This window comes from Erythrolamprus reginae, chromosome 2 (genome assembly GCF_031021105.1).
Source record: "Erythrolamprus reginae isolate rEryReg1 chromosome 2, rEryReg1.hap1, whole genome shotgun sequence".
NCBI lineage: Eukaryota > Metazoa > Chordata > Lepidosauria > Squamata > Dipsadidae > Erythrolamprus > Erythrolamprus reginae.
The window spans coordinates 181,784,840-181,810,233 of NC_091951.1; the positions used below are offsets into that span (position 1 = coordinate 181,784,840).

The 25,394-nt window shown below is 41.4% G+C and overlaps 1 protein-coding gene across 4 annotated transcripts; it reads right to left on the bottom strand.

Moving 5' to 3' along the window:
• Positions 1-280: 280 nt before the first annotated feature.
• NACA (nascent polypeptide associated complex subunit alpha) lies at positions 281-24,951 on the bottom strand. Of its 4 annotated transcripts, XM_070740682.1 has the most exons (8): positions 24,843-24,936; positions 23,179-23,250; positions 7,028-7,113; positions 5,156-5,233; positions 3,379-3,525; positions 2,877-3,005; positions 1,004-1,126; positions 281-394 (listed from the first exon to the last, which is right to left on the bottom strand). In XM_070740682.1, the coding sequence occupies exons 2-8, from the start codon at positions 23,246-23,248 to the stop codon at positions 380-382; spliced, it is 648 nt and encodes a 215-aa protein (XP_070596783.1). In that variant the 5' UTR covers positions 23,249-23,250; positions 24,843-24,936; the 3' UTR covers positions 281-379. The 4 variants fall into 4 exon arrangements, with proteins under 4 accessions (XP_070596783.1, XP_070596781.1, XP_070596780.1 ...); XM_070740680.1 differs by lacking the exons at positions 281-394; positions 1,004-1,126; positions 2,877-3,005; ... (1 more) ...; positions 5,156-5,233; positions 7,028-7,113 and adding exons at positions 7,120-11,748; positions 13,599-13,664; positions 17,896-18,003 and having other exon boundaries at positions 24,843-24,951; XM_070740679.1 differs by lacking the exons at positions 281-394; positions 1,004-1,126; positions 2,877-3,005; ... (1 more) ...; positions 5,156-5,233; positions 7,028-7,113 and adding exons at positions 7,120-11,751; positions 13,599-13,664; positions 17,896-18,003 and having other exon boundaries at positions 24,843-24,951.
• Between the last annotated feature and the right edge of the window lie 443 nt (positions 24,952-25,394).

Consider the following 25,394-nt stretch of genomic DNA (forward strand, 5'->3'; position numbering starts at 1 on the left):
AGAGACATTTCTTTATCAAGTATATTTTTAGTGAGATCATTAAACAAAAAAAAAAAAAATAGCGAATACAACCACTGTTTCTATGATTGCAGCTGCATCTACCAGAATTGAACAAAATGATTCACATCAAGCCATTTCTTTGGCACTCTAGCAAAATTTCAAAGAATAAGTATAAACTTTCCAGCAAATAAGAAATTCAAACCAGGATCATTAGTCACTATCCCCCTCCCCCACAAATTTGAGGGTTCTAACATATTGTGGAAAGCAAATAGGTGTAAAATCTTTTTAAAACACCACTTTTATTTAACTGATAGAAATAGTACAAATTTTTAATTCAGATGTAATTTCTCTGTAACACCAAAAAGTCCTTTCTGGATGGCTACATCGTCAATTCCTGAAAAGAAACAGAAAAGAGCAAGTGAGAAACAACCTTTTTGTTTATTCACTTAGGTGGTGGGATGGGAATGTTCACAGCAAATTGTTTAGGTACCCAGCACAGCCAAGTGACCCTGAGAGCTATTATTATAGCTGCCTGTGAGGTCAAGGAACAGCAAGGGTGCAATTGTTGCTGTGACAAAGCACAGGCAAAGATACTGTGCCTAGTTCCTGAATTGTTGCCTAGGATATAACATTGAGCACTAAGACATTTATGTAACCCCTGAGGAAACAATATTGCTGTATTTGTATTAGAAGCTTTAAAAGGTTTAACTGGACTATCTGGAAACAGACATTTCTCCTATGTCACTTCTCTGTTTCACTGCATAGTTAATCTACAGCAGTTAACCTAATTTTTAGAATATATGACATCTTGATATCCATTTCCCCTTTATTCTAACAATCCCTAGCACACATACTGAATAAAAACAGAACATTATTCTTGTAATGAGCTGGATAATCAAATGAAATAAGCACTAAAAAATGCTGATGGTCAATTTTCCCAACTATCTTCTAGATTTTGTGGTACAGCAACCTAGTCATATATAGCATTCAATCAGGCACTTACCATAATTGCATTTACGATATCATTACTATTATTCTTTAGGGCACGAACTGCTTTTGCCCGGGAAACATTTGCTTGGGACATAACTAACTCAATGTCTTTCACCTCAACGCCAGTCTCATCAACCTGGAAGGAAGAAGATAATCTCTCAAGGCATCTGCCAGGTTTTTCTATCAACCAGGAAAGACATGCTCTATTACTCTTTAATCCACAAGATTTTAGTAACTTCTTAAGATGCCACAAAATATGACACCTTATAGATTGTTACAGACATTCTGGTAAACTTAAAAACCTCATCTATTTTCATTTTTTTAATCTCATGAGTAGCACGGAATGACGAGCTTTCCTGGTCTGGGGAAAATATACCAAAATAGAGAGCTTGCTATAAAATCCAAGGAACCAACTCCCCCCAGAGATTAGAATTGCCCCCACCCTCCTCGCCTTTCATAAGCTTCTTAAAACCCACCTTTGCCGTCAGGCATGGGGGAACTGAGATAGTCTTTCACCCTAGGCCTTTACAATTTATGCATGGTATGTTTGTATGTATGTTTGGTTTTATAATAAGGTTTTTTTTTAGTTGTTTTACTATTGGATTGTTACGTGCTGTTTTTTATCACTGTTGTTAGCCGCCCCGAGTCTACGGAGAGGGGCGGCATACAAATCCAATAAATAATAATAATAAATAATAATAATAATAATAATTAAAAAATGAATCAAGAAAAAGAGCAAAATGGAGACTCATTGCTGTATGTAGTATCATACACATCTAAGAACTCTAAAATATAAACAGAACTTAATGAACAAAATACAACAGCTTAACCTAACTGAATCCTGAATCTCATATATATAGAGGGTGGCTTGATTAGGATAAAAAAAGATTACAGAGTAGACTAATAGGTAGGTTATATATACATGTTCACATTTCCAAAGCACTTCCTACTCTGAGCTTTGCTCCACCCCAGTCCATGTTAGGCATCTGCTACTAATGGTGGAGAAGAAGTCTATGTGCACTGCAGGGAACAAGCCAATCCCATAACTGGTAGTGTATAGCAGACAGTGACATCAGTAAATGGCAACTTATCCAACAAGGGATAATAAAACGCAAGCACAATTATAGTTATTAGGATCATTGATGGCACATAACTTAGTTAACAAATGGATGCCTCTAGCAAAAATTCATTGAAGCTAGAGATAACAACTGGTTTTCTTCTTTTAAAAAAATACCCTGCTCCATTCAGATGCTGGACTTGTAGCTCTGTCGCATTCCTTCTCTGGCAGGCATTCTTTTGGCCGGGAAGGGGTGGGTGGGTAGCAAGCAAGAGGTGGGTATGCGCACACCTCCGGCAGCATTTTGAAATGTACTCTTGCCTATGAGGAGGCAGCGAGGCAGGGATCGATGCATGCATCCTCTTCCTCGCAGGCAGGTACGTGTTTCAAATTGCCGTAGGCAGAGCCCAGAGGAACCGACCTAGTCCCGTGAGCTTTGCGTGCACCTGCCTCTCGCTTACTCTTGCTCTCCCAGCAAAGAGTGCCTGCTGCACAAAAAGTGCAACTCCCGACATGTCCCCCCTTTCCCTGGAAAGTAGTTGGGGGATATTTTTGAGAGGTGGGTGGGTTATTTCAGCTCATGCGCTAAAAAGGCTAATTGGCCTTATTATGGGGACATGTCTTATTTTCTGGAAAACATGGTATTTCAGTTTGATATCTGTTTAGTTGGATACTACCCCAGTACCTAATTTTATATCCACAGGTAGGTTCTTCTGACCATACATATCTCAGCAGACAAAATTAGCAGCAATGATTTAACATAAACTGCTAGGTACATGTCTCAAACATCCTGGAAAGTCCAGCTCACATATTTAAGAGTAATGCTTACCTCCTCCTCCTCACTTTCTTCTTGTACAGTAGGAGTCTGTGTGTTTTCCTGAATGTTTGAAATAGCTTCTCCTTGCACTTTGAATTTCTCAGCAGCAGCCAGCTGTGCTTGCTGAGAGAGATCTTCAATCTGATAGAAATAGATGAGGGGGTAAAAAAAAGCCAATGACTTGTAGATTTTTTGATTATCTACAATCAGGTAGTTAACAACTGACAAAGCTAGTGGAACACAACGAAAGCAAAATAGAGAACTTTATAAATAGTGATACCGATGGGCGCAGCAGTTTGGAATGAATTCTTCCCTTTCACAAACCTTTAACCCTTCCCATAAAACAAACCACATTGATCAATATGAACCTGTTGTCAGAAAGGCTCTGCAGAGCAAATATTTTTTGTTTGTTTAAATGGTAACCCCAAAATTCTAATTAGCAGCAAATCTACTGATAGTTGTAGAAACAAATGATAAAGACTTCCTTGCTGGGGATTTCCTGATTTCACCTTACCTTTGCTTCTCCAAAGACTATATAGGTATCTGATGCTGGACTTTTATATACATCTGGTTTGGTGATGACAAAGAGGATATTCTTGGATTTCCTGATGGTAACTCTGGTTACACCTGTGACCTGACGAAGGCCAAGCTTGGACATCGCCTTAAAAACAAAACATAATTGCCTGAGTAAAAGGTGCAGAGCAGCTGAGCTAGAATAGTAAATGAACTGCAGGTAATAGGCCACAGTGAGATCTAAACATTGGACTTGTCATAAATCTCTTTTTTATTACAGCAGGTGGCTTGGTTTTCACGATTCCTTTCACCGCGTGGGAAAAAAAATCTAATTCATTGCAAAATTACTTGTAGAATTTTATTTCGTTGTTTATTTAATTTATATAGCCACCCACTTCAAACCTGTTAACTCTGGGTAGCTTACAGTAAAATAGACAAAAACAATTAAAATATATTATCTAAAAGTGCATGGCAGCTGAGCTTCACAAAGTAATGGTCAACAAAGCCAAGAAGCAGCCTCTATCACAGTCTCGGGTTCCAGGTTGGGCAAAAACTTAGGTTTTTAGTTTTAAAAAAGGGCCAATAGGGGATTAAGGGGAAATGAAGCTCCACAGTTTAGGTGCCCTGGCATTAAATGCCCTCCTCTTGCATCCTGCCAGCTTACACCCCCTCAACTGATGACACTCAGAGAATGTCCCTCTTACTGGACTGGACTATACAAACAATTGGGGAAAGACATTCTCATAAATTAACACAGTTGTGAAGGGCTTTATAGGCAATTACCAGCACTTTGAATTGTGCTTAGAAGCCATGCACTGAAAAAACAATGCGATTAACTGCCTGTACCACTGCATTTGGCATTAGCTGAGGCCTCCAATTGTTCCTCAAGGGCTTCATGTACAGCATACTGCAATGGTTATTATCTGGAGGTCATAAGGACTATAAGATGGCCAGTGTAATGGAAGACACACTCTTTATTATTTGATAAATGGAGAACACTTCCATAATCTTTTCTTGAAAGGGAAATGGCACATCCCTCTCAAAACACAGAATTTTAAAAAACTCCGAATTTTGTGCCAGTAATATGGTCAACTATCAGTTATCTCTATTTCACTTCCTTTTATAAAATAAGGACTGCACTTCAGAACTTGATTGTTTTTAGAATAAGACTTCTCTGGGCACAAAAAGTCCCTGAAGAGAAGCCAACAGAGATGTATTCAAATTTATTCCTTTTTGTGATGTTATACAAAAATTTGGAATTTTTGACAAGTGGAGTGTAAAAGTTTATCTCATGCCCTGAACATTTCCCAGTATGACAAGCAGGAGCTTTGCCAAAAGAAAACGGAAATAATGGGTTCATTGGTATCAGAGGTGGGCTGCTAAGGTGGAACAGTGACGTGTGCTCACCCTCGTGGCTCTGAGTGCTAGCGGAGTCCAGTGCAATTCTGCTACTGCAGCTGTGCAGGTAGCAGAATTGTGCTGGACTCTACTAGTACTCAGAGCCACGGGGCGAGCACACGTCACCGTTCCACCTTAGCTGCCCACCTCTGATCGGTATCTTTTAACTTACCCTAAGCCTTCTTTCAATCAACAGCTTTTGCAAAATAAATGACTTGTAGGAATATCAACAAAAATCCAAGTTTTGATAATTGCAGTAGAACAGGCACTGCAAGACAACCCTAGGTGGTATATGTTTGTATGATTAAAAATTCAGGGGCACCAACAGTTTTTGTTGGCTAAATCAAGCAAGCCACCAGGAATTGTTAATTTGTTCTTACCTTCCGTGCTTTCTTTTCACTCCGGCTCTGTTTTGCTTTACTAACTGGTTCTTCATCTATTTCAGCTGCTGCTGCAAGCTGCCAAGAACACCACATACTTTTTTTCAAAAAAAATGCTGATCATCATGAGAATGTGCACATGCATATCTTCACCAAAAAGCCTCCAAATTAAAATATAGGGCCTGAGTTTTGCCAGGCAACTCCCAGTTTCTTGCACAACTTCAAATACTGAACTGTTATTTCTATACCATTACAATGATCCGTGGAGAAAGAGGTTTATTAGATAGTGTCCTCTGTCTTTGGAATTTTCCCTGTGCATTCTTCAGAAGAGAAACAAGTATCTTCAGAAGAGATACAGAGCCGAGGTCAGAGACAGGATGACAAACATTATAATCCACAGCAGGGAAATTCCTTATTTACAATATTATCTATAACTACAGCACTCAAATGTTAAAACAAAGCCAACAATAACAAAGAAAAGGAAGCAGGGCATAATGAAAAACCCAAAAACAGCAACAGGTTTTTTTCCACATTTTGGAAAAAATATATAGCAGAAACAAATTCAGGAAACTGCCCAGTTAGCACCCATTGTAGTTTATCTAATTCCTGAATTGTTCTGTTCTTTACGTGATTTATTCAAAGGTTTTTCAAATGTATTACTTACTGTATTTTATCAAGATGTCTTACTGTATTTTTCAGAAGATGCACACTTTTCCTTCCTAAAATATGCTGAAAATGGTCTTATACTCTAAATGTAGCTTTTTCGAAGCTTCCCCCCCCCAGCCCTAATGAGGTGCTAATGAACATTCTAGCTCTTACCCACTTGCAGGCTTTTTCATTGTTACTCTCTGTGAATAAGGTTTTTTAAAGCCCTAACCAGGGGATAAAATAATGTGCTGAAGCTGACCAGACTAAGGACTCTAGCCAGATGAATACCTGGTAGGCAGATTCCCCCCCTATGGTCCGTCTTATACGCGTGCGTCTTATATTCCAAAAAATATAGTATATTGGATATTCTTCCCCTATTTTCATGTTTGGGAATCATAGCATACCAATTTTAGATACATATCCACTGTATTTACCATTTCTCTAACTGGTATAGACCAACATGGATAAAATTGCGTTATAACCATGGCACAAATTAGAATGTGCACTAATGTGCAAAAGTAATTATTGCAAATCAGGGCACAATATTTTTTTTTGAGCTGAGGTTTGCACATTGGCCTTGAACTGATGGATAAAATGAAAGCTAGGGAGGAACAGCACAAAGCCTAACAAGTTCCACTTAGCCAATCATGGCTAACTTTTCATAACCTTCATGCTAGTACATGAGAAGAAATGAGATTTAGAATGAGTAAGCATTATCCAAACCTGATATTGCTGATCCTAACTTAGCAGCTGTGCAATTTTTTAAAATGTTGCATGTTATTTTAAAGAGTAGTAGAAAGTGTTGGCCTCTCAGCAGTTGGGAGTCCATCGAAGATAGTGACTATCTGACCAGGTTATTCCAGAACATAGGGGATGTTCGCCTTGGTCAGAAAAGCACAACTGTAGCTGTGCCAATGTAATAGCATTATCTCCTTATGCTTTTACTCATTTTCTTGGTCTTAATAAAAATTACAATGTGGTGGCTAATTTTGGAGTGTGCAAGGGCTACACCCCAGGATTCAGAAAGTGATGTTTACATGCAGGTAAGATCTCAAGTTGTGATCACCTGTTGTAATGGATGCCTTGAATATTGTGGCTCTTACCTTACTAAATTATGTATTCCCAATTGCTGTGTGAGGTTTTTCAGAGGTTGAGATATACTTACTTTTATAGCCCTGACCAAGCATATGAAATACAGTTTATGGCGTTCTTTCCCTTTCTCACCTGCGCCTGCTGTGTGGTGGCCTGCGTGGAGTCCTGTTCTTCAAGCTCTGGCACTGATTCATCGCTGTCAGATTCTGTTCCAGAACCTACAGAAATCAATATGCATAATTTATTTAGAACTTGGTCTCTCTTAGGATTGGCAGGCAGGCCCAGGCAAAACATGCAGAGCTTTGCAGCTTGGTTCATGAAGAAACCTTCATTCTTTTATTGTGTGAACATGGTTAAAAAAAATACTTTGAAGCCAATATACTTCAGAAATGTCTGGTAGTAAAAGAACATATCCCCAACATTCTCCACACACATAGAAAATAAGTAATTTATAGAAAACTAAATTCCGAAATGGCAGTAATCTAATATAATAGTGGTTTAACTTATGTGGCAATATAAGAGAGAGTTTATCTTTGTTCAATCAAGTTTCCCAGGAAGAACAAGTTTCTTAGAGCAAGGAGTTGATCACATTCTCAGGGTAAGGATATCATTTGATTTAACTAGTACTAAAAAAAAAAAAGGAAGAACATGACAATCTGATTTTGGCATAATTTGGCCCATGATTGGAGATTATAAATATGCTATGGACCTAAACAATTTTCCTCAGTATACATAGATTCCCTTCCTTTTCACAATTTGTGAGACCTATGGTGTAGCATGATATATACATAGGACAAACAACAGCTAGCACCAATTAAGACTGCTTCAAAGTGGATTCAGATATCACACTAATCCATGTTTTATGAGTTATTGATCATAGTGTCCTGAAGCAGCTGGGCACACACATGGTAAGCCAAAGAAATACCGGTTTAGTACACAGTATATTATTCAAACGTATGGTTTAAATTTGTTCTGGCAAACTGGTTTTCCTGCATCAAAGAACAAAGGAACATGAGCAAGGGAGAGAAAGATGAAGAAAGACTGCTCAGGTTCACGGCGTGTTCCCAAGGTTTTAAAACCACCAAATTTAAGAAAGAGGTTTGCAAGAATTAAAGTGAACGCTAAATGATTATTCGCTTAAAACGTAAAAGTAATTTAAAATCTTGTAATAGTTTGTGCATTTCTGTCTTTCACAGAGATAACTTCAAGAGAATCCTCTCCACCACCATTATATGACTACCATCTCTGGATGCAAGTTTCAGTGAACTGCTAGCTGACATGCCTCAGCATCTGTGACTGCAATGCAAGAAGGGAAGAATAAATGTGATTACTGACGAGAAAGCATATTCCGGGCAGAGTTTTTCTGGAACAAGCACAACTGACGTTCCCATCTGTCCCACTAATACAACGTTAATTTCAAGTGATGACACCTTTATCCCAAATTGCATATGCATGTGCATGACTACATTTAAGTGACCAAAAACTGGACAGAAACACCGGACTACTCATTTCTACTCTCTAACAGACAACACGTGAACTTTTAACACACAGTCTAGGAAAGTATTTAACAGAGTTTTTCCTATTTATACACACCCATCCAAAATGCAGTTGCAGATAGAGACACTGAAGAATAAACTGAAGGAGGACATCAACATTAGACCACAAATTCTTCTAGAATGAGGGTAAAATGCCACCTCATAGCACAGAACATGTCATGAAATGCATCTGCAATTAACAAAATCTACTAGATATGCAATCACAGGCAAAACACTAGAAACAAAAAAAGCAGGCTAAAATGAGTGTGCCATTGAAAACAAAGAAGTGATTACAGTCTCTAGGTTAGTTTTCTTCCAGAGCTGTCAGCTCAGACAAGGCTTATGACATATCTATTAAACACACACATCATGCCCAGTGAGTCTACTTTCACATTAGTAGTGTATGTTCTTAAACACAAATCACGAATCACAGTGTGCACAACAAACTTCAGCTACGATAACTTAATCTAGGTTTATTTTGACTTAAATGGCGTGTTTCTAGTCTAATAGTTAAAGCAGAGGGAATTCACACTCCATGCCTGTACAACTAAGTTAGTATTCAGTGAGTGGCCTTTGATATCCATGCACACAGCAAACCAAAGAGGCAAATACCCTTGTCATTCTTCAGGAAAGGCTGTTTGACAGGAGGAGGAGGAGGAGGTGGTGGTAAAGGAGCAGTTGCTGGAACCTCAGCAAGGGGCACAGCTGTCTTAGGAGAGAAGTCCACCAGGACTGGCTGCAGAGGTGACTCCTCAACATGTACCTCTGGAGGGATCAAGGGTGGCAGCTCGTCGTCTTCAAAGGTAGTAGAGATAGGGCTGGGGGTAACTCCAGGTGCTAAACCAGGTGCAGGTGCAACAGGGGATGGCTTGGGAAGCACAGAGGAAGGCTCTAGCTTTTTCACAGGGGTAGAAGGGGAGGGTGCAGGAGAAGCTGGCTGAGTGAGACTGCTGGCAACAGGAGGAACAGAAACAGGAAGATCAGCAGGCGCAAGAGGCAAAGGTGCCATTTTCTGGGAAGGCGTGTCTAAGGCCGAGACAGGGGGCAGTTTGGGGCTAGAGACAGGGCTAAAGGTTGCTGCTGCAGGGGAAATGGGAGGGGTCACTGCAGAAGACAGAGGCGCAATGCCAGGAGGAGGGATGACCGAGGCTACATGGTCAGGGGAGGAAAGAGATTTAGGAAAAGCAGCAGGGGTTCCAGGAACGGTTACTGGGGCAGGCATCGCTGAGGGTGCTGGCTGAGAAACTGCCATTGTTGGGCCCACAGGAGAAGGTATCGGGGCAGGTGCCATTGGTGTCACTGAAGCTGAAGCAGCCTCTGCTACAACGATAGCCGGTGCCTGATGTTCAGGAGGCACCTTAGAAGCTGCTGCTGGATGGGAGGCAGGTGCCAAAGAGCTAGGAGTAACTCCTTCAGAGGCCACAGAAAGAGCTGTGGATCCAGAAATAGGTCCAGGAGTACGGGCAGTAGGTGTTGCCGGACTAGAAACATTCTCTGCCATAGACAAAGAGCTAGAAGCAAGTTCAGAAGTTGAGACTGGCTTCATAGCAGATGCCGGGGAGACAAGAGCAGGCTCTACTGCAGCCACAGGGCCAGAAACAGCTGCAGGCTGAGAAACAGGTATCCCTGGAGTTACAGAAGCAGATACTGAAGGAGCAGCAGCCGGTTCCAAAACAGATGGAGCCATCTTGGAAGCAGGTGACGAAGGGCTTACTGGAGGCACCATTGGACTAGAAAGAGGGGCTGGAACGGGAGCAGATTCCACAGGGACTCCTGCAGGAGCCACAGGACTAGAAACGGTTTTCACAGGTTGCCCTTTGGGTAGTCCTGGAGCAGAGATGAGCCCTGCTGCTGTAGCAGAAGGGAAAATGGACTCAGGAATAGGCACCGAAGAAGCAGATTTCACTGGGGGCAATGGAGGAAGCGAAGGTGTAAGAACAGAGCCTGACAAGGACACGGGATCCGAAGAAATTTCTGAAGAGGAAGCTGGTTTTGCAGAAGGAAGGGCCATACTCAGTTCTTTAGGCTTAGACATTGCCGTGCCCGGTGAAGCAGAGCCAGAAAAAGCAACTGAAGTGGGACTCTCTGGCTGTGAAGAGAGTGGCACGGGACTAGAAGGGCCTCTTGGGGCTCCAGACCCAGGAGGCGGCTTCACTATTGGACTTGCTGTGATCATAGCATCAGCAGGCTGTCCTGAGGGGGAAGGTTTCACAAGGGACTTGGCAGGAGCCACCTGTTTAGAAGCCAGCACTGCTTTGTCTAGAGAAGTAGTTACGGAGTCGGGAACAGGGGCCAAAACAGGAGTTTGTAGCTGAGAAGAAACGGGTAGTGGGTCAGACACAGGGCATACTTCTGGGGCTGCGGGACCAGATACCAATTTCACAGGTGGTAGAGAACCAGAAACAGGTTTGCCAGGAGGACCTTCGGGTAACAATGGTGTAGGAGCAGGCTTTGCTGGGGACTTGATTCTGGGTTCAGGACCAGAAGTAGGCTTTGCAGGTGGTATTGCAGAAGCAAGCTTTGCTGGAGACAAAGGATCGGCCCCAGAAACTTTAGGAAAGGGAGCCGGGGTCTCAGAACTGGAAATAGGTGCTAATGGAGTCACAGGATGAGATGCAGACTTTGTAGGTGACCCTGCAGGACATCCCGGAATTGATACAGGCATTGGAGAAATGGTGGAACTGGGAACGGTCATAGAATCAGGATGAGAAGGAACAGAGCTGATGGGTATGGATGAAACGTGAGCCACTGGATCGAGAGTAGGGGTTGCAGTATTAAGGGTAGGAAGTGTTGGTGATAAGGCAGGAGCGCCTGCAGAATTTGGAGGGAAAGGAGTTGGACTAGAGGGTGAAGCCACAGTAGGAGCTGGGACTTCAGTGGGGATGGGAGCTGTAGCCATAGGAGACACAGGAGCAATTGGGAGAATGAAAGGAGCTGGGCCAGGAGACGATGGAACTGGAGAAACTGAGGCTGCAGAAGTTGTCCCTGATGGGATTATAGGGGATGCTGATGGAGCAGAAGGAAAGGGTTCAGAGGAAATTACGGAGGCTGGGGGAGAAGCCACAGGCCCTAAAGGTAAGGATATATGAACAGGTGCAGCACCAGACATAACTGGTGGTTTCACAGGAGAAAGGGTCTGAGATAACATAACCGAGTCAGCAGAAGACAAGGCAGCATCAGGAGTGGCTTTTACCGAAGAGACAGAGGTAACCAGTTCTGGTGGGGTAGTAAAGGGACAGAGGCTAGCAAGGGGAGAGTTAGCATCATGGCACGAAGAGGAAGGGTGGAGGGGGCTATAAGTAGAAGAGGTGGAAGCCGCTGCTAAAGGAGAAAAAGTAAATCAGCATTGGAAAAAGAACATGTAAAAAATTAGTTATCTATAAAGCCTCCCACATGGAACGCTATTACTTGTAGGAGAGAAATTATTACAGCTACTGACAGAAAGTATTTTTTCTCACCCATCTCAAGCAACTTATCTTGGACATTTAATCTTGGACACTTATTAATCTTTAGCCCACACATCACTGGCTTGCTCTGGTGTACTCTATTGTATTGTATTACTCTTTATTATGTAAGATGTTATTATATTTTAGTGTACAGTGATCCCCCGGGTACCGCGATCCCGATCATTGCGAACGGGCTAAATCGCGATTTTTCAACCCGGAAGTCAAAACACCATCTGCGCATGCGCGCCCTTTTTTCTATGGGCACGCATGCGTAGATGGCGCCGGGCAGATCAGCTGCTGGGCGGCTTCCCTGGGTCTTCCCCCTCTTGCTGGTGGGAGGGCGAGCGGCGGGCATCAGCGAGGAGTTTCCCCACCGCCCACGCAAACTCCTCGCTGCTGCCGCGCCCGCCCTTCGCCTGCCCACGCCGTTCGCTCGCGCCGCTTCCCAGCTGAGTCCTGAAGCGAATTGGCTTCAGGACTCAGCTGGGAAGCGGCGCGAGCGAGCGGCGTGGGCGAAGGGCAGGCGAACGGCAGCGAGGAGTTTGCGTGGGCGGTGGGGAAACCCCAGCGCCGCTTCCCAGCTGAGTCCCCTTCCCAGGAACCCCAATCTTCGGCTCCTCGCTAGCGCTGCGGAAGTAAAAACACCATCTGCGCATGCGCAGATGGTGTTTTTACTTCCGCAGCGCTACTTCGCGAAAAACCGATCATTGCGAGGGGTCCTGGAACGGAACCCTCGCAATGATCGGGGGATCACTGTATTCCAATTTGGCAGCATGCACATTTGATGAATAAAATGAAACTGTCTTTGCAGCCATAACACTTTAGAAAAACTCAACATTTCGCACGGACACATGTAAAATTAAGCACTCGAAAAGCAAAAGTATAAATGTTCTTTAGTTGAACTCATTTCCTACTCATTTTAGAGACATATCCATGTAATTCTTTCTTTTGAGATATTACTTTCTCATTCTAGCTATTTCTCATAGTTTCCCACTCAACTTAATTTTTTTTGAGACCAGCTAAGTCAGCTCGATGCTGCCAAATAGCCAGGCAAACCACTATACCATAGCTAAGCTATTTAGGTAGCTATTGGTTAAAAACAGCCTAATTCTGGCAATAAGGGAAGCTTATAAGCAGTGGAACTGTGTAAGTTGTAAGTTGGGTAGTCATGTGAAGTTTCACTTAACTACATTGCTGAAGGCTGGAATTGTCAGTTCCAATTTTGGACATTACGTGAGGATTAATTGTAGTTATCATTCCTGGCACAAATGAATCTTACCATAAATCTAACCCTTTAACATGTGCTAGTCTTTTCTTTCTATGCTTTCATTTTAAGATAGTAAAGCTGCTAGTTCAGGAAACAAGTTGCAGTATTTAAGCTTGAAGCAGTCACTCCTTTGTGGTGCACTGGAATTTGGACACTTTTGTCATCCTTTTTAACGAGGGAAGCCTCTGTAATTTCAAATTAAGTTTATTGCAGAAGCCTCAAGTAAATAAAATCATACTGTATCAATGTGAAGCATTCCCATTTCAGGCAAAACATTATAACCTAGGCTAAGGATAAGCTAAGCTAAGGAGAGAACTTGTCCTGGCCTTCAAGTGCAGTGATACTACCTACCACCCACTCCCATCAGATTGTATGCCATATAAGAGAAACTGTATTACTCCAACACTCTAAATATACTGTTTAAAGTGGCATATGCTAATATTAAGAACAAATACCTGATGCTAGAATGGGAGGCTGAGGTGCTTCAGCAGCACCAGGAAAAGAAGCAGGAGTGGCAGAGGCTGAATAAGCAAAATCAACAGTTATTAAACAGCACATCAATAAAACAGGAGCTAGAGCAATTGAGAAGACTCTATTCTTTCAACTCGATCAATACAACCAACAAGACCTCCACAATTAAAGGACTTTGGATCAATTCATGGAAGTTGTGCTTTAGTCATGAAAGTTAGTTCTGACGGCATTGTAGTAAATGTCTTTGAAGCCAGGGACTTCAAAGTGGGCTTCCTTCTACAGTTGGTTGATTTTGAAAACAGATTGCTGGACTATATGAGCCAGGGTTGTGATCCAATAGGCCACTTGCCTATGTTCTTATATACTTCACATACAACAGAAAAGCAGATAACTGTAGTGACCTGCAAGTCTCCTCGGTAAAATTACAGTACTGTATATAGAAAAAGCCAGAAGCGTGGAACAAGAAAATCTGATGTGACTTAAGGGCTCTGGTATCTTGAAATCTTCCTCTAGGTCATTTTATTTGACATTAATAGAACCTATATGGCTACCCAACTTGTAGTGACTCCAGGTGGTTTATGCAAGTAAAATCCCAAATACAAAATCCAAAATCCAATATACATTATGTTGGACTGCTTTTCCAAAACTAAGGCAAAAGAAAAAAGAAAAGAAAAAAGTTTTACAATGTGGGCTTGCAATTTCATTTAAAAAAATAATACGCTCAAGAGTCCTTTATTCCTTTAGCTAAACTAACGAGTCAGCTGAGCAAAACCTTTTGCTAGTGTAATAACTCTTAATAGTGTGAGATGGTATGACGACAGGGCTGGGATGATATCCAAAACTGAAGGCAAATATAGCAAAAGAGCGATGTAAAAGCTAGATCAAGCATGTGCTCAGACTATATCAGTATGGAAACCAAATATATGAAACTCAATCCTATTCCATCTTGAAGCTTATGTCTTTCTGCTGCTTGCACTTAAAAGCTCATATCTTAATTCAAAGTACAGTGATACCTCATCTTACAAATCCCTCGTCATACAAACTTTTCGAGATACAAACCCGGGGTTTAAGTTTTTTTGCTTCTTCTTCCAAACTATTTTCACCTTACAAACCCAAGCTGCCACCACTGGGATGCCCCGCCTCCAGACTTCTGTTGCCAGCGAAGCACCTATTTTTGCGCTGCTAGGATTCCCCTGAGCTCCTGGACTTCCGTTGCCAGCGAAGCACCCGTTTGTCCGAAGGTGGGGTTTCTCATGGAGGGGAGCCTCAGGGGAATCCCAGCAGCGCAAAAACGGGCGCTTCGGCTGGCAAAAGGGCTGAGTTTTGGGCTTGCACACATTAATCACTTTTCCATTGATTCCTATGGGAAACATTGTTTCGTCTTACAAACTTTTCACCTTACGAACCTTGTCCCAGAACCAATTAAGTTCGTAAGACGAGATATCACTATATTCCAGAAAATATGCCTTTCGTAAACTCCTCAAAACCCACCTTTGTCGTCAGGCATGGGGGAACTGAGATATCTTCCCCGGGCCTATACAATTTATGTATGGTATGTTTGTACGTATGTCTGCTTAATAATGGGGTTTTAAAAATATCTTTAATTGTAAATTATTAGATTTGTTATGAACTGTTTTATTGTGTTGTGAGCCGCCTTGAGTCTACGGAGAGGGGCGGCATACAAATCTAATAAATAAATAAATAAATAAAACCAATGAGATCCACAAGATGGAAGTGATTAGCCTCAATCTCATCATAAATGACTGTTTTATAAACTTTGAACTCACCTAGTCTTAATCATATATTTTCCCATTAGGCAAATATAAGAAAGAAGGAAAAAAGGCATACTTAACTGCTCTTTAAAAGTTCATTTAATAAGGAAAACAGTCATATTAAAAGATTAGTGCTTCCAGTCAATGCCTATGCATCAAATTTTACCAAAACTGGTGCAGCAGTTAGTTATAACACATGATGAATAGGTGAATTCAATATATATTCCAAAACAAAGAGTAAAAAAAGTTTTGGAAAAAGGGAGCAAAGCAGCCCATGAGCCTTTACGGGTCGAGCTGAGAAATTTGTTCAGTTTCTTGCAGATAAAGTAGCTCAGATTCAAAACGATCTGGACTCCAATCGGGCAATTCAGACTGACGTGACAGGATGGGGTCTTAATCCTGTTGTTTGGGAAGAGTTTGACCTGGTAACTCCTGATGAAGTGGACAAGGCCATGGGAGCTGTCAGTTCCTCCACCTGTATATTGGACCCGTGTCCCTCCTGGTTGGTTTCAGCTAGCTGGGAGGCGACGTGGCTGGATCCAGGTGTTAACGCTTCCTTGAGTGAGATGTCGTTTCCACAGCTGTTGAAAGAAGTGGCTGTACAATCCCTTCCCAAGAAACTGTCCCTGTATCCAGCCGAATTGAAAAACTATAGGCTAGTCTCCAACCTGTCCTTTCTGGGCAAGGTTGTTGAGAAGGTGGTGGCACTCCAGCTCTGATGGTCCTTGGATGAAGCTGACTCCTTTCATTCTGGTTTCAGGACCGGTCACAGCATGGAAACTGCTTTGTTTCTATTGATGCCTGATCTCTGGTGGGCCAGAATAGGGGATATTTCTCTATCCTAGTGCTGCCTTTAATACCATCAACCATGTTATCCTTCTGCGACCGCTGGAGGGATTGGGAATGGGAGGCACCGTTTTACAGTCGTTCTCCTCCTATCTCTCTGGCCGTTCGCAGTCGGTGTTAATGGGAGGGGCAGGGTTCTGTCCTCTCCCCCCTATTTAACATTTACATGAAGCCGCTGGATGAGATCATCCAACAGCATGGGGTGAGGTATCATCAGCATACTGATGATATCCAGTTATATATCTCCACCCCATGCCATGCCCCAACACTCCGTGTGCTGCACTGGCTGCCGATTAGTCTCCGGTCACAATTCAAGGTGTTGGTTATCACCTATAAAGCCCTACATGGCAAAGGACCTGACTATTTATGGAACCGTCTCCTGCCGCATACCTCCCAAAGGCCTATTAGATCACACAGAATTGGCCTCCTCCAGGTCCCATCGCCTAAACAATGTATGTTGGCGGGACCGTGGGGGAGGGCCTTTTCTGTTGCCGCCCCGCCTCTATGGAACCAACTCCTCCCCCCTGATGTTCACACTGCTCCCACTATACTGGCTTTTCAAAAAGCTGTTAAGACCTGGCTTTGTCGACAGGCCTGGGGGCCGTGAACTCTAACATCAGACGTGCCCAAATAATCTTTGGCTGTTGTGTATGTTTGTTAGATTGATTTTTGAGGTTTTTTAAATAATGGGCTTGTTAGGGTTATAATGGGGTTTTAATCTATTGTTGATGTTCTATTTCCTTTTATTATTGTATTATTGTATTATTTTTTATTGTTGTAAGCCGCCGAGTCCTACGAATAAATTAAATTTGAATAAATTAAATTAAATCTTAGTAGGTATATGAAGGACTGTACATACCCATGAGTCTCGCAATAACTTGAAAAGGATTATTTATTAATGTTCCCACCATTAGAAATTTTTTAGAAAAGATTAAGACAAAACATTTCATCTGACTTTCCAAATAAAATGCCTATTGCAAATGACAGAAGGCAAAGCTAGTAGGAATTGTGCTGGACTTACAAGTCGCTTAGCAACCCTTTGAAAGTATAATGGATTCCCTCTACACACAAAAAAAGTATTGTGACCTGGATTCTAAGTTCCTATGGCTGCCACCCCATTATGTGATTTCATTTTGATTGCTTGGCAACTAGCCCGCATTAATGGCTATTGGCAAGGTCGTGCAATCATGTGACCGTGATTTATTATTATTATTTTTTTGCCCAGAAACTGGCACTGACTTTTAGCTTCTGGCAAAAATGCCCAATGGGGACAATGGTTTTGCTTAATGACCACGAATTCACTTAACGATTATGGTGATTCCCATGATGAGTGCAGCAAAATGTGTTTTAAAATTGGGTCAGTCATGTGATGACCCATTTAATGACTGGCACAACTTACAAATGTCATTCCAGGCTTTCAGTTATGAGTCAAGGACTATTTATAACACTTTAGGAAAGGATCAGCTAGGGCACTGACCAGATGAAGAGCATTTAATTGTTTTTTCAAATTTTTTGCAGTTTATCAAGAAAGAATAGAATCTAAGGCATCAGATTAAACAGAGCTGGTATTTCAGAAACAGTGGTGTATTACAGTGCTTTTCTTCCATTTTAAGTCAGATATACACGTGGCAATTCTAGTCTGCTGCTTTAATTTCAGACCTACCTGAACACTCTAAAGCAGTCCCAGCCCGAGAATCCTTGCCTCCTACCTCAGGATTCTTGGCAGCAACTGGCTTGCTCATCGTTTCCATGGGGGCCCCAGGAGCTGGAGCTACAACAATAGTTTCAACCATTCAGAAATCCTACAAGACCACTATATATGCCTTTTGAGGTCAGCTGCTCAAGTGGAAATATATCCAGTCATGCAGAAAGATGTATTAAACTCAGTTACAAAAGACAAAAAGCACAGGAATTTAAAAAAAAACCTAGTATAGAAAATGTCAATTCTGTTTATATTAGAAATGAATTTGACAAATCAAATCAACTTTCTAACCAAATAAGTGCCATTGTACTGGCAGATTTGAAGTAATGAAATGTCTATCTTCATGGTTTCCTCAGATTCTGACTGATTTGAACTCAAGTTAACAGCTGCTGCTGAATGTTAATAATGATGCATCAAAAGCCAATCTAGATGAACTCATGGTGTGTTAGCAGGCATGAATACAATACTTCACCATAGGATAAAAGCCAGTAAAGGGTAACGTAAAAAAAGAGTTGTCAGAAATCACGTACAATAATATATACTGAAAACCAAAGTAGCTCGTTTAGATTTAAATTAGCTGATAATTCATATCTAAACCGCTCTGAGTCTTTGGAGAGGGGCGGCATACAAGTCTAATAAATTATAACTAAACGAATTACTTTGGTTTAAACCAGTTTAACTGGGGTTTTACTAATCCCATAATTACAGGCCAGTTTATAAGCTTAGATAAGTAAATATAAGCTACTGGAATACAGTATAGTGGAGACAAATTAAGAGTCTATGATTGTGAATGCAGATGGTCCTTGTTTAGTGATTACCTCATTTAATGACCATGCTCAGCTAAAATGATTAAAAACTTTAGAACCAATCCTTGCATTTTTTATCTTTGCAGGTCTGTGAAGCAAAGCAAAGCTGAAGATTATAAGCAAAGTCATAGTTATTTGGCAATTGCTTTGCTTAATAACCAAGTTGCCAATCCCAACTTTTGATTCTAAATAAAGACTACTTATACTGGCAGGTCCATTAATTTACTGTTCCCCAACTTTTTGGTACCAGGGACCGGGTTTCATGGAAGACAATTTTTCCAGGTTGGGGAGCGAGAAGATAAACTAGATCCCACGGTGTGGGCAGTTTTTCTCGCCTGCTGCTCAGCACCAGCTGTGCAGCCCAGTTCCTAACAGGCCATGGATCAGTACAGGTTCACAGCCTGGGAACCCCTGTCCTTAATCTCTCCACTGCTCTCAATACTTCAGTGTTCTAGATACCCCGTTTTCACTATGGAGAAAAGGCTACTGCACCTTTTTCTTATAATGGGGTCAGGGAATTTTCTGGGATATTTGTCCATCTTGGGCTGTGGGGATGGGCAAATCACCCATGCTGGAAATTATCTTCTGCATTTATTTATTTGATTGATTGGCCAAATGATTGTTTTGATGAATTATAAGTACTGGGCAAGTACTTCTAGAGTTAGTGGAAGATTTGGCCATGACCATTCATAAATAGCAGAGAAAACTTCCTTAAAAATATCTTGATGTGAGATTGGCAAAGAGCTCTTCATTGCTCTGTGATGCTAGAACTGATAGGGACAACTACATCCAGAGGGCTTGGTTACATTACCTTGCTGAAGTCCACATGTAGGAAAGGCAAGACCTGGCAATAAAATCTGAGAGCAGGGTTGTCAAACTTGTGTCGTCACAGCGCTGTCACATGACGTGTCACAACTTTTCCCACTTTCGGTAAACCGGGTGTGGAGGTGGCCAGTGCCTGATGCAACCAGTCCATGAATATGACAGCCCTATTGTAGAGCCTCCATTCATTTTGGGCTCAGTAGTATAAAGTTTCCCATGTGAATTCATGGGAGTAGATGGTAGAGAATCATTTGGATTCTATAATAGTATGTATGATTTTGTAACTATTTCTTGGTTGGCAAGATAAATCAAATCTACTTGCACATAATTGTGACCAGATGATCCCCTTTTATTTAGTAGTGACCAGAAGCTCTTTTTAAGAAACTGATAAGTTGCCTAGATTGAAGTATCAGTTTCCTGGCACAGTTGGGTACTATTAGCATTTTTGATATAATTCTATTCTCTAATTCTGAACTAGTCTCAGGAGTCTAAGTTAATGAGGGATGGGGAAGATATGTAGCAAGTCTTTAGGCCATGTGAATTTAAAGATGTTTACTGCCCATATTTCTTGAGATAGGGAACACAAGATGAAGTTATTTTGCCTTTAGCAGATGGGAGCTATTAGAACATCCATTGTTAAACATAACACAATTTGCTTGAACATTCTGAAGTTGAGGTCTATAACCTGAGTTCTAAAACTCAACAGTTGAACTTATTTGATGCCCTGGAGTTTGTCTTATTCATAAGCTTTGATTTGCTCAGCTTTGGTGGTGCTATCTTTTCAAAAGTCCTTTTAGATTGTCCCAGAAGATAGAAGCTTTGAGTTTCCTATTCTTAAACTATTTCTCCTAAGCAAACCAGCCTTCTCTCCTGAGGGTGATGCCTCTGATTAAGAAAACCTAGTCAGAGAGTCAATTTTCCTGTCCCAACAGTCACAATGTGAAAGATGTCTTCACTTTCAGTAGAATTGATAGGTGTCTTTTGAATATTTGGGCTATTTGGTTCTGGAAAGGAAGCAGCCTTTACTTCAGGAAAGGAAATTTCAGTAATACATTGATACAGGCATGTGTTGAACCCTGGAGACTGCGAAATTCATAGGTTCCAGGCAGCTGGTTTGGAGGAATTATGTGACCACTTGTTGGATGATATCTTTTCTCTTCTTTGCAAGGGAGATCAGATCTCTTTGGTACGCAAGATGGTGTTCAGGTGCTGTAGGACATGTGCTGATTAAAAATATGTTATTGACTCTTTGATGGTCTAATCATGATTCATACATCCCTCTTTGCCTGTTCAGTCAAGGGGAACTTGAGTAGCAGGTTATTTACCCAGAAGTACACATGTACTCACTTTGATTTGAAGTGGACTACGATAGTTTTTATCTCCTCCCTGTATATCCTGCAAGCTGACTGGCTAAATGGCAAATCCCCAGATGCTGAAACCCAAGGATGTTCTTGATTGGAATGGATAACTGGGCCACCTGTTAAGTCTAGCAAGCCTATGGCATATATTTTTTTCCTGAAGACTCACTGGCTATTAAGTTTTCCATCTGCAACATGTAGTATTTGATATGCTAAGACATCCTCTGTTCTTTTCAGTTTTAATCTTATTATTAATATGGAGAAGAAACCACAAACTCTCTTCCCCATGTGATCTCTGGGGCTACTGAAAAGGACACATGAGTGAGAGCCTGTGATTTGATGATAGCTTATAGCAGATGTTTTGTTGGTCTACGTGACCATGAAGAAATTGCATTCTTGGGAGGAAGGGGTCTGCTAAAGGCATGAGATTATTTTTAGGAATGTTGTATGTTATACCAATTCAAAAATAGAGCAGTGTGTTGGCCATCGCGTTAGCTAAAGGAGCAGTAATAAATCTGCTGGATCTGGGAACCACTATGTTGGCTTAATTCTCTTGAAAAGATTAAGCATGGGCTTAGAAAGTTAGAAATTAAACTTCTTATTTGGCCTCCACGTAGGAATCTCCAGACCCTACGTTGCTATCCATTAGATTGCTAACTACTAGGTTAAGGTCTCCAAAAAAGGAAAGAGAAAGCCATAAAAACTAAAGAAAGTAAAGGAAAAAAGTGTCATCAGAATGGTTCTAGCCATGCTAGCTTGCAGGCTTGTCCACTCTCCAGAGGAAACCAGGATCAGTGAAATGTTGCCTTCCACAGGAAGTGACTTCAGAACCCTTTCTTGGTCTCTGCAATCAGGAGATGTGTATTTATTTCTGAATGCCCTTGCTCTGGTGTGGGAGTAGAAACAGGTACTTGCTGGCTGCCCAGAAGGACAACATCTCTGCTGCCCAGACCACTCTTCACAGAACACTCAATGGAACCCCAAAGTTCCCCTGAGTTTTCAAATCAAAGCTGCCACCCTTGGCGCTATATTAACAATTCAGAATTGGACAATAAAATAATGAATTTTGGCTTTTATGGTAATTGTAAATCCTATGCTTAATTCCTGTTTAACTCTATCGACTAGTTCTCAATCTCTCTCTCTCTCTTTGCAGCTCTTAAATGTTTTAATACATACATTAACTTATTTATTTTAAAAAAATAACAATCCAGTAATGGACAACAGCTCCACCACACATGTGTATGTGTGTGTATATAGGACAAACCAAGTCATATGTCATGCAGTAGTCCCTTAAGCTTCCAGCCAGAAATGTGGCAAATAATGAAATCAAATTATTTGCTATCCAACATCCAAAATTCCCCCAGGACATATCACTTGAACCATAATAGATAGTGGAGTTCAAAGTTAGTAAATCCAATACAGTAAGGGTATGCACACAACACAGACAAACACACTAAAATACAGCCAGGTTTTTAAAAAAAGCTTATAGCTCACAATTTTAATCCTTCAAAAATGAGGCACTCTCTTTGTCAATCTCATGTATAGTCAGGCACAGCCACTGAGATTTTTTGAAACTGGGTTCTTGATTTCTTTAGTTTAAAAATATGGTTATATTTTTCTTAATTAAATATCACTTTTCTTTCCTGAAAAAAAACTCACTTACTAGCAATATCATTTTAAAGTATCCCAATTATTCTGTAAATTCACTGATATAAAAACCAAAATATTAAGCGAGTGTCTAATATCTAACAACAGCTCTAATATCTCATATGATAACCCCAACAAATAAATATACTAAGAAAAAATCCAGCAGCTTAATTATTAGTTTTGTCCTTATAATATATTTTAATGGGCCTAATGACTTCCAAATGTTCTGGATAGAAGCACAAATTAACACTTAGTCAGCACTTGTGGGGAATGGAAGAAAAGCTGCTCCAAAATGTCAATGAAACAGAGCATTTAGTTCCAGCTTGCAATCATGCAGTTGCTCACTCCAAAAACATTGTATCCCATCCCTCAAACATGTATGCAGTCATTTCTAATATTTACCCTAAATTCTTATTTAACCATACAACAGCTCTAGAAGGTAAATCTCTATTTTTAATACCACTACTGCAGATAAGAGGATGAAATTAACAAACAATTTCTTTAAGGCTATTGGGGAAACACATGGAACTTGCTCCACAAAGGACTTCTATGGGTCTCCATGCTGATGAAGAATGTATTCTAAAGGTATATAAATCATCTAAAATACTAACCTGTCTCAGCCTGAGGCTGGGGCAGCTCCTGTTCTGTTGCCGGGACAGTTTCTGTGGCTTCTCCAGGCATTTCTGATACAAGAGCAAAATTAAACATAAGTTATTTTTGCCCTATTGTATTATCTTTATAACATTGTAGAATAATAACAACAACAACAACAACAGAGTTGGAAGGGATCTTGTAAGTCTTCTAGTCCAACCCCCTGCTTGGGCAGGAGACCCAACACGACTTCAGACAAAAATACTTTACTACAATAAAGTTTTAATCTGTTGCAGTCACAATATCCAGGCAAACCACTTACACGTGAGAATTTTAGATACTGTATTAAGATCCTAAAAAAGCAATTTATAGGTAGTTCTTGACTTAAAACAGTTTGCTTAGTGATTGTTCAAGTTTTAAAGGATTAAAAAACACTAATCTATTCTTCATTTTTGTAGTCTTATTATTTCAGTTAAATTGTCAATGCTTATGATTCAGCAACAACAAAATCAGGTCCAATTATTAGTCTGAAGTTACTAGTGTATATTCTGTGGAAGTTCTATGCACTTAACAGAAGCCTCCACAGCCACTTTCATTGCTAGATATTGCTCATACTTTCCTTTCCTAATGAAACTGGCTTCTGATATAGCAAAGCTCCTTGTTTTTAATTTTATCACATTTCCATCAAGGTGTACTTTTTTTAACAAAGCCAACATCCCTTCCTGTGCCACTTCAAAAGGATGTGATAGACAAGGGAACAGCTTGGGTTTTCTCTCCCTTCCACTAAATAAATGATGCCTGTCTGCATGTTGACACTACAGTATCACCATCATTACAGTATTCCACTTATAATGCAAATTTTATTACTAACTTTTGCCCCATCTTTGCTTCAGTTACCTTGATCTGATTGGACTGTCTTCCAAGAATGAAGTTTGTGCATGTGTGAACAGCAAGGAGTTCACTCTTCTGGCAAAAAAATCCTGCTTGACCACATGCAGAAAATCTAGGCCAGCGGTCCTCAAACTTGGCAACTTTTAAGACTTGTGGACTTTAACTCCCAGATTTTTCCCACGCAGAAAATCTAGGCCAGGGGTCCTCAAACTTGGCAATTTCAAGACTTGTGGACTTCAACTCTCAGAATTCTCCAGTCTTAAAGTTGCTAAGTTTGAAGACCTCTGATTTAGGTGGTGGAGAAGGAGTCCAACCCAACTCTAACTACAACCTCCCCTTCAATTCTTTATATAAAACAATATTCAGGGAAAAAGAGGGGCCGTTTGGCAGAGCCCCCCGCGCCCAGTCCACTCACAGACTACTATTGAGCAAAAACCAGGACCAGTCCAAGAATGTTAAGTTATCCCGGCTTTATCAGAAGCCCCGGAGTCTTCCTAATGGAGGGCCGCTTTCTCCCTGCGCGTTCATTACATCAGTCTCCCGTCCCCAAATCCCAGGGCGCCTCTCTCATCCCTTGAACCGCAAGGCCGCCCTGACGCTGCATAACCCAGAGCAAATGGCCCAAGCGGCCTATTCGGAGCCTCCGCCGAATCTAAGCGTCCCAGGTAGCCCCGCCGCCCTCGGCCCACCCTCTGGAGCCACTGCAGCGTTGCCCATTCGAACGGCTGACCGGCGGCCGGGTTACGGAGCCGTCAGAGAGCAGATGCCGGCGGATAGAAACGGCGAAGCTTACCGTCCGAGACGATCCGGGCGCAAGATGGCGGAAAAAGAGACAAGAGAGGGGAAAGGAAGACGACTTCCGGTATGCGCGGGAACAACTTCCGGGTCGTAAGTCTGTTTTTGTCACGTGCTCTGTCAGCGATGCTTCCGGTCTTTCCCGAAAGGTGCGTATTAAAGCTTCAGATGCTTCAAGCAAAAGTTGGTAGAAGTTTCCACAAGTGAGCACAAACCATAACCGGTCCAAGAATATAAGTTCTCCCGGCTTTATTGGAACCATCGGAGTCTTAGGAGCCTGGATTCCTAAGGACACCCCCCCCCCCAACACACACACCCCTTTCCCAAAGGTGCTGTTTTTTTTTCAGGAGGCAACAGGATTTTTTTTCCCTTTGAAGACGTTTAGCTTCTCATCCAAGATTCTTCACTTCTGACCGGATGGTCGGTTGAAGCTTCTTGGATGAGAAGCGAAATTTCTTCAAAGAAAAAAAAACAGAAAATCCGGTTGCATCTTGAAAAAAGCACCTTTGGGACAACCATGACTTGGATGACTGAGAATCTTGATAGACAC

Excerpts from the sequence above, each read along its gene's own strand:
- NACA (XM_070740679.1), bottom strand. The coding sequence starts at position 23,248 with ATGCCTGGAGAAGCCACAGAAACTGTCCCGGCAACAGAACAGGAGCTG. Across the intron at positions 18,004-23,178 it reads CCAGCCTCAGGCTGAGACAG|CTCCAGCTCCTGGGGCCCCC; the intron begins GTTAGTATTTTA and ends CTATTGTTGTAG. Across the intron at positions 13,665-17,895 it reads GACTGCTTTAGAGTGTTCAG|CCTCTGCCACTCCTGCTTCT; the intron begins GTAGGTCTGAAA and ends TTGCTTATTCAG.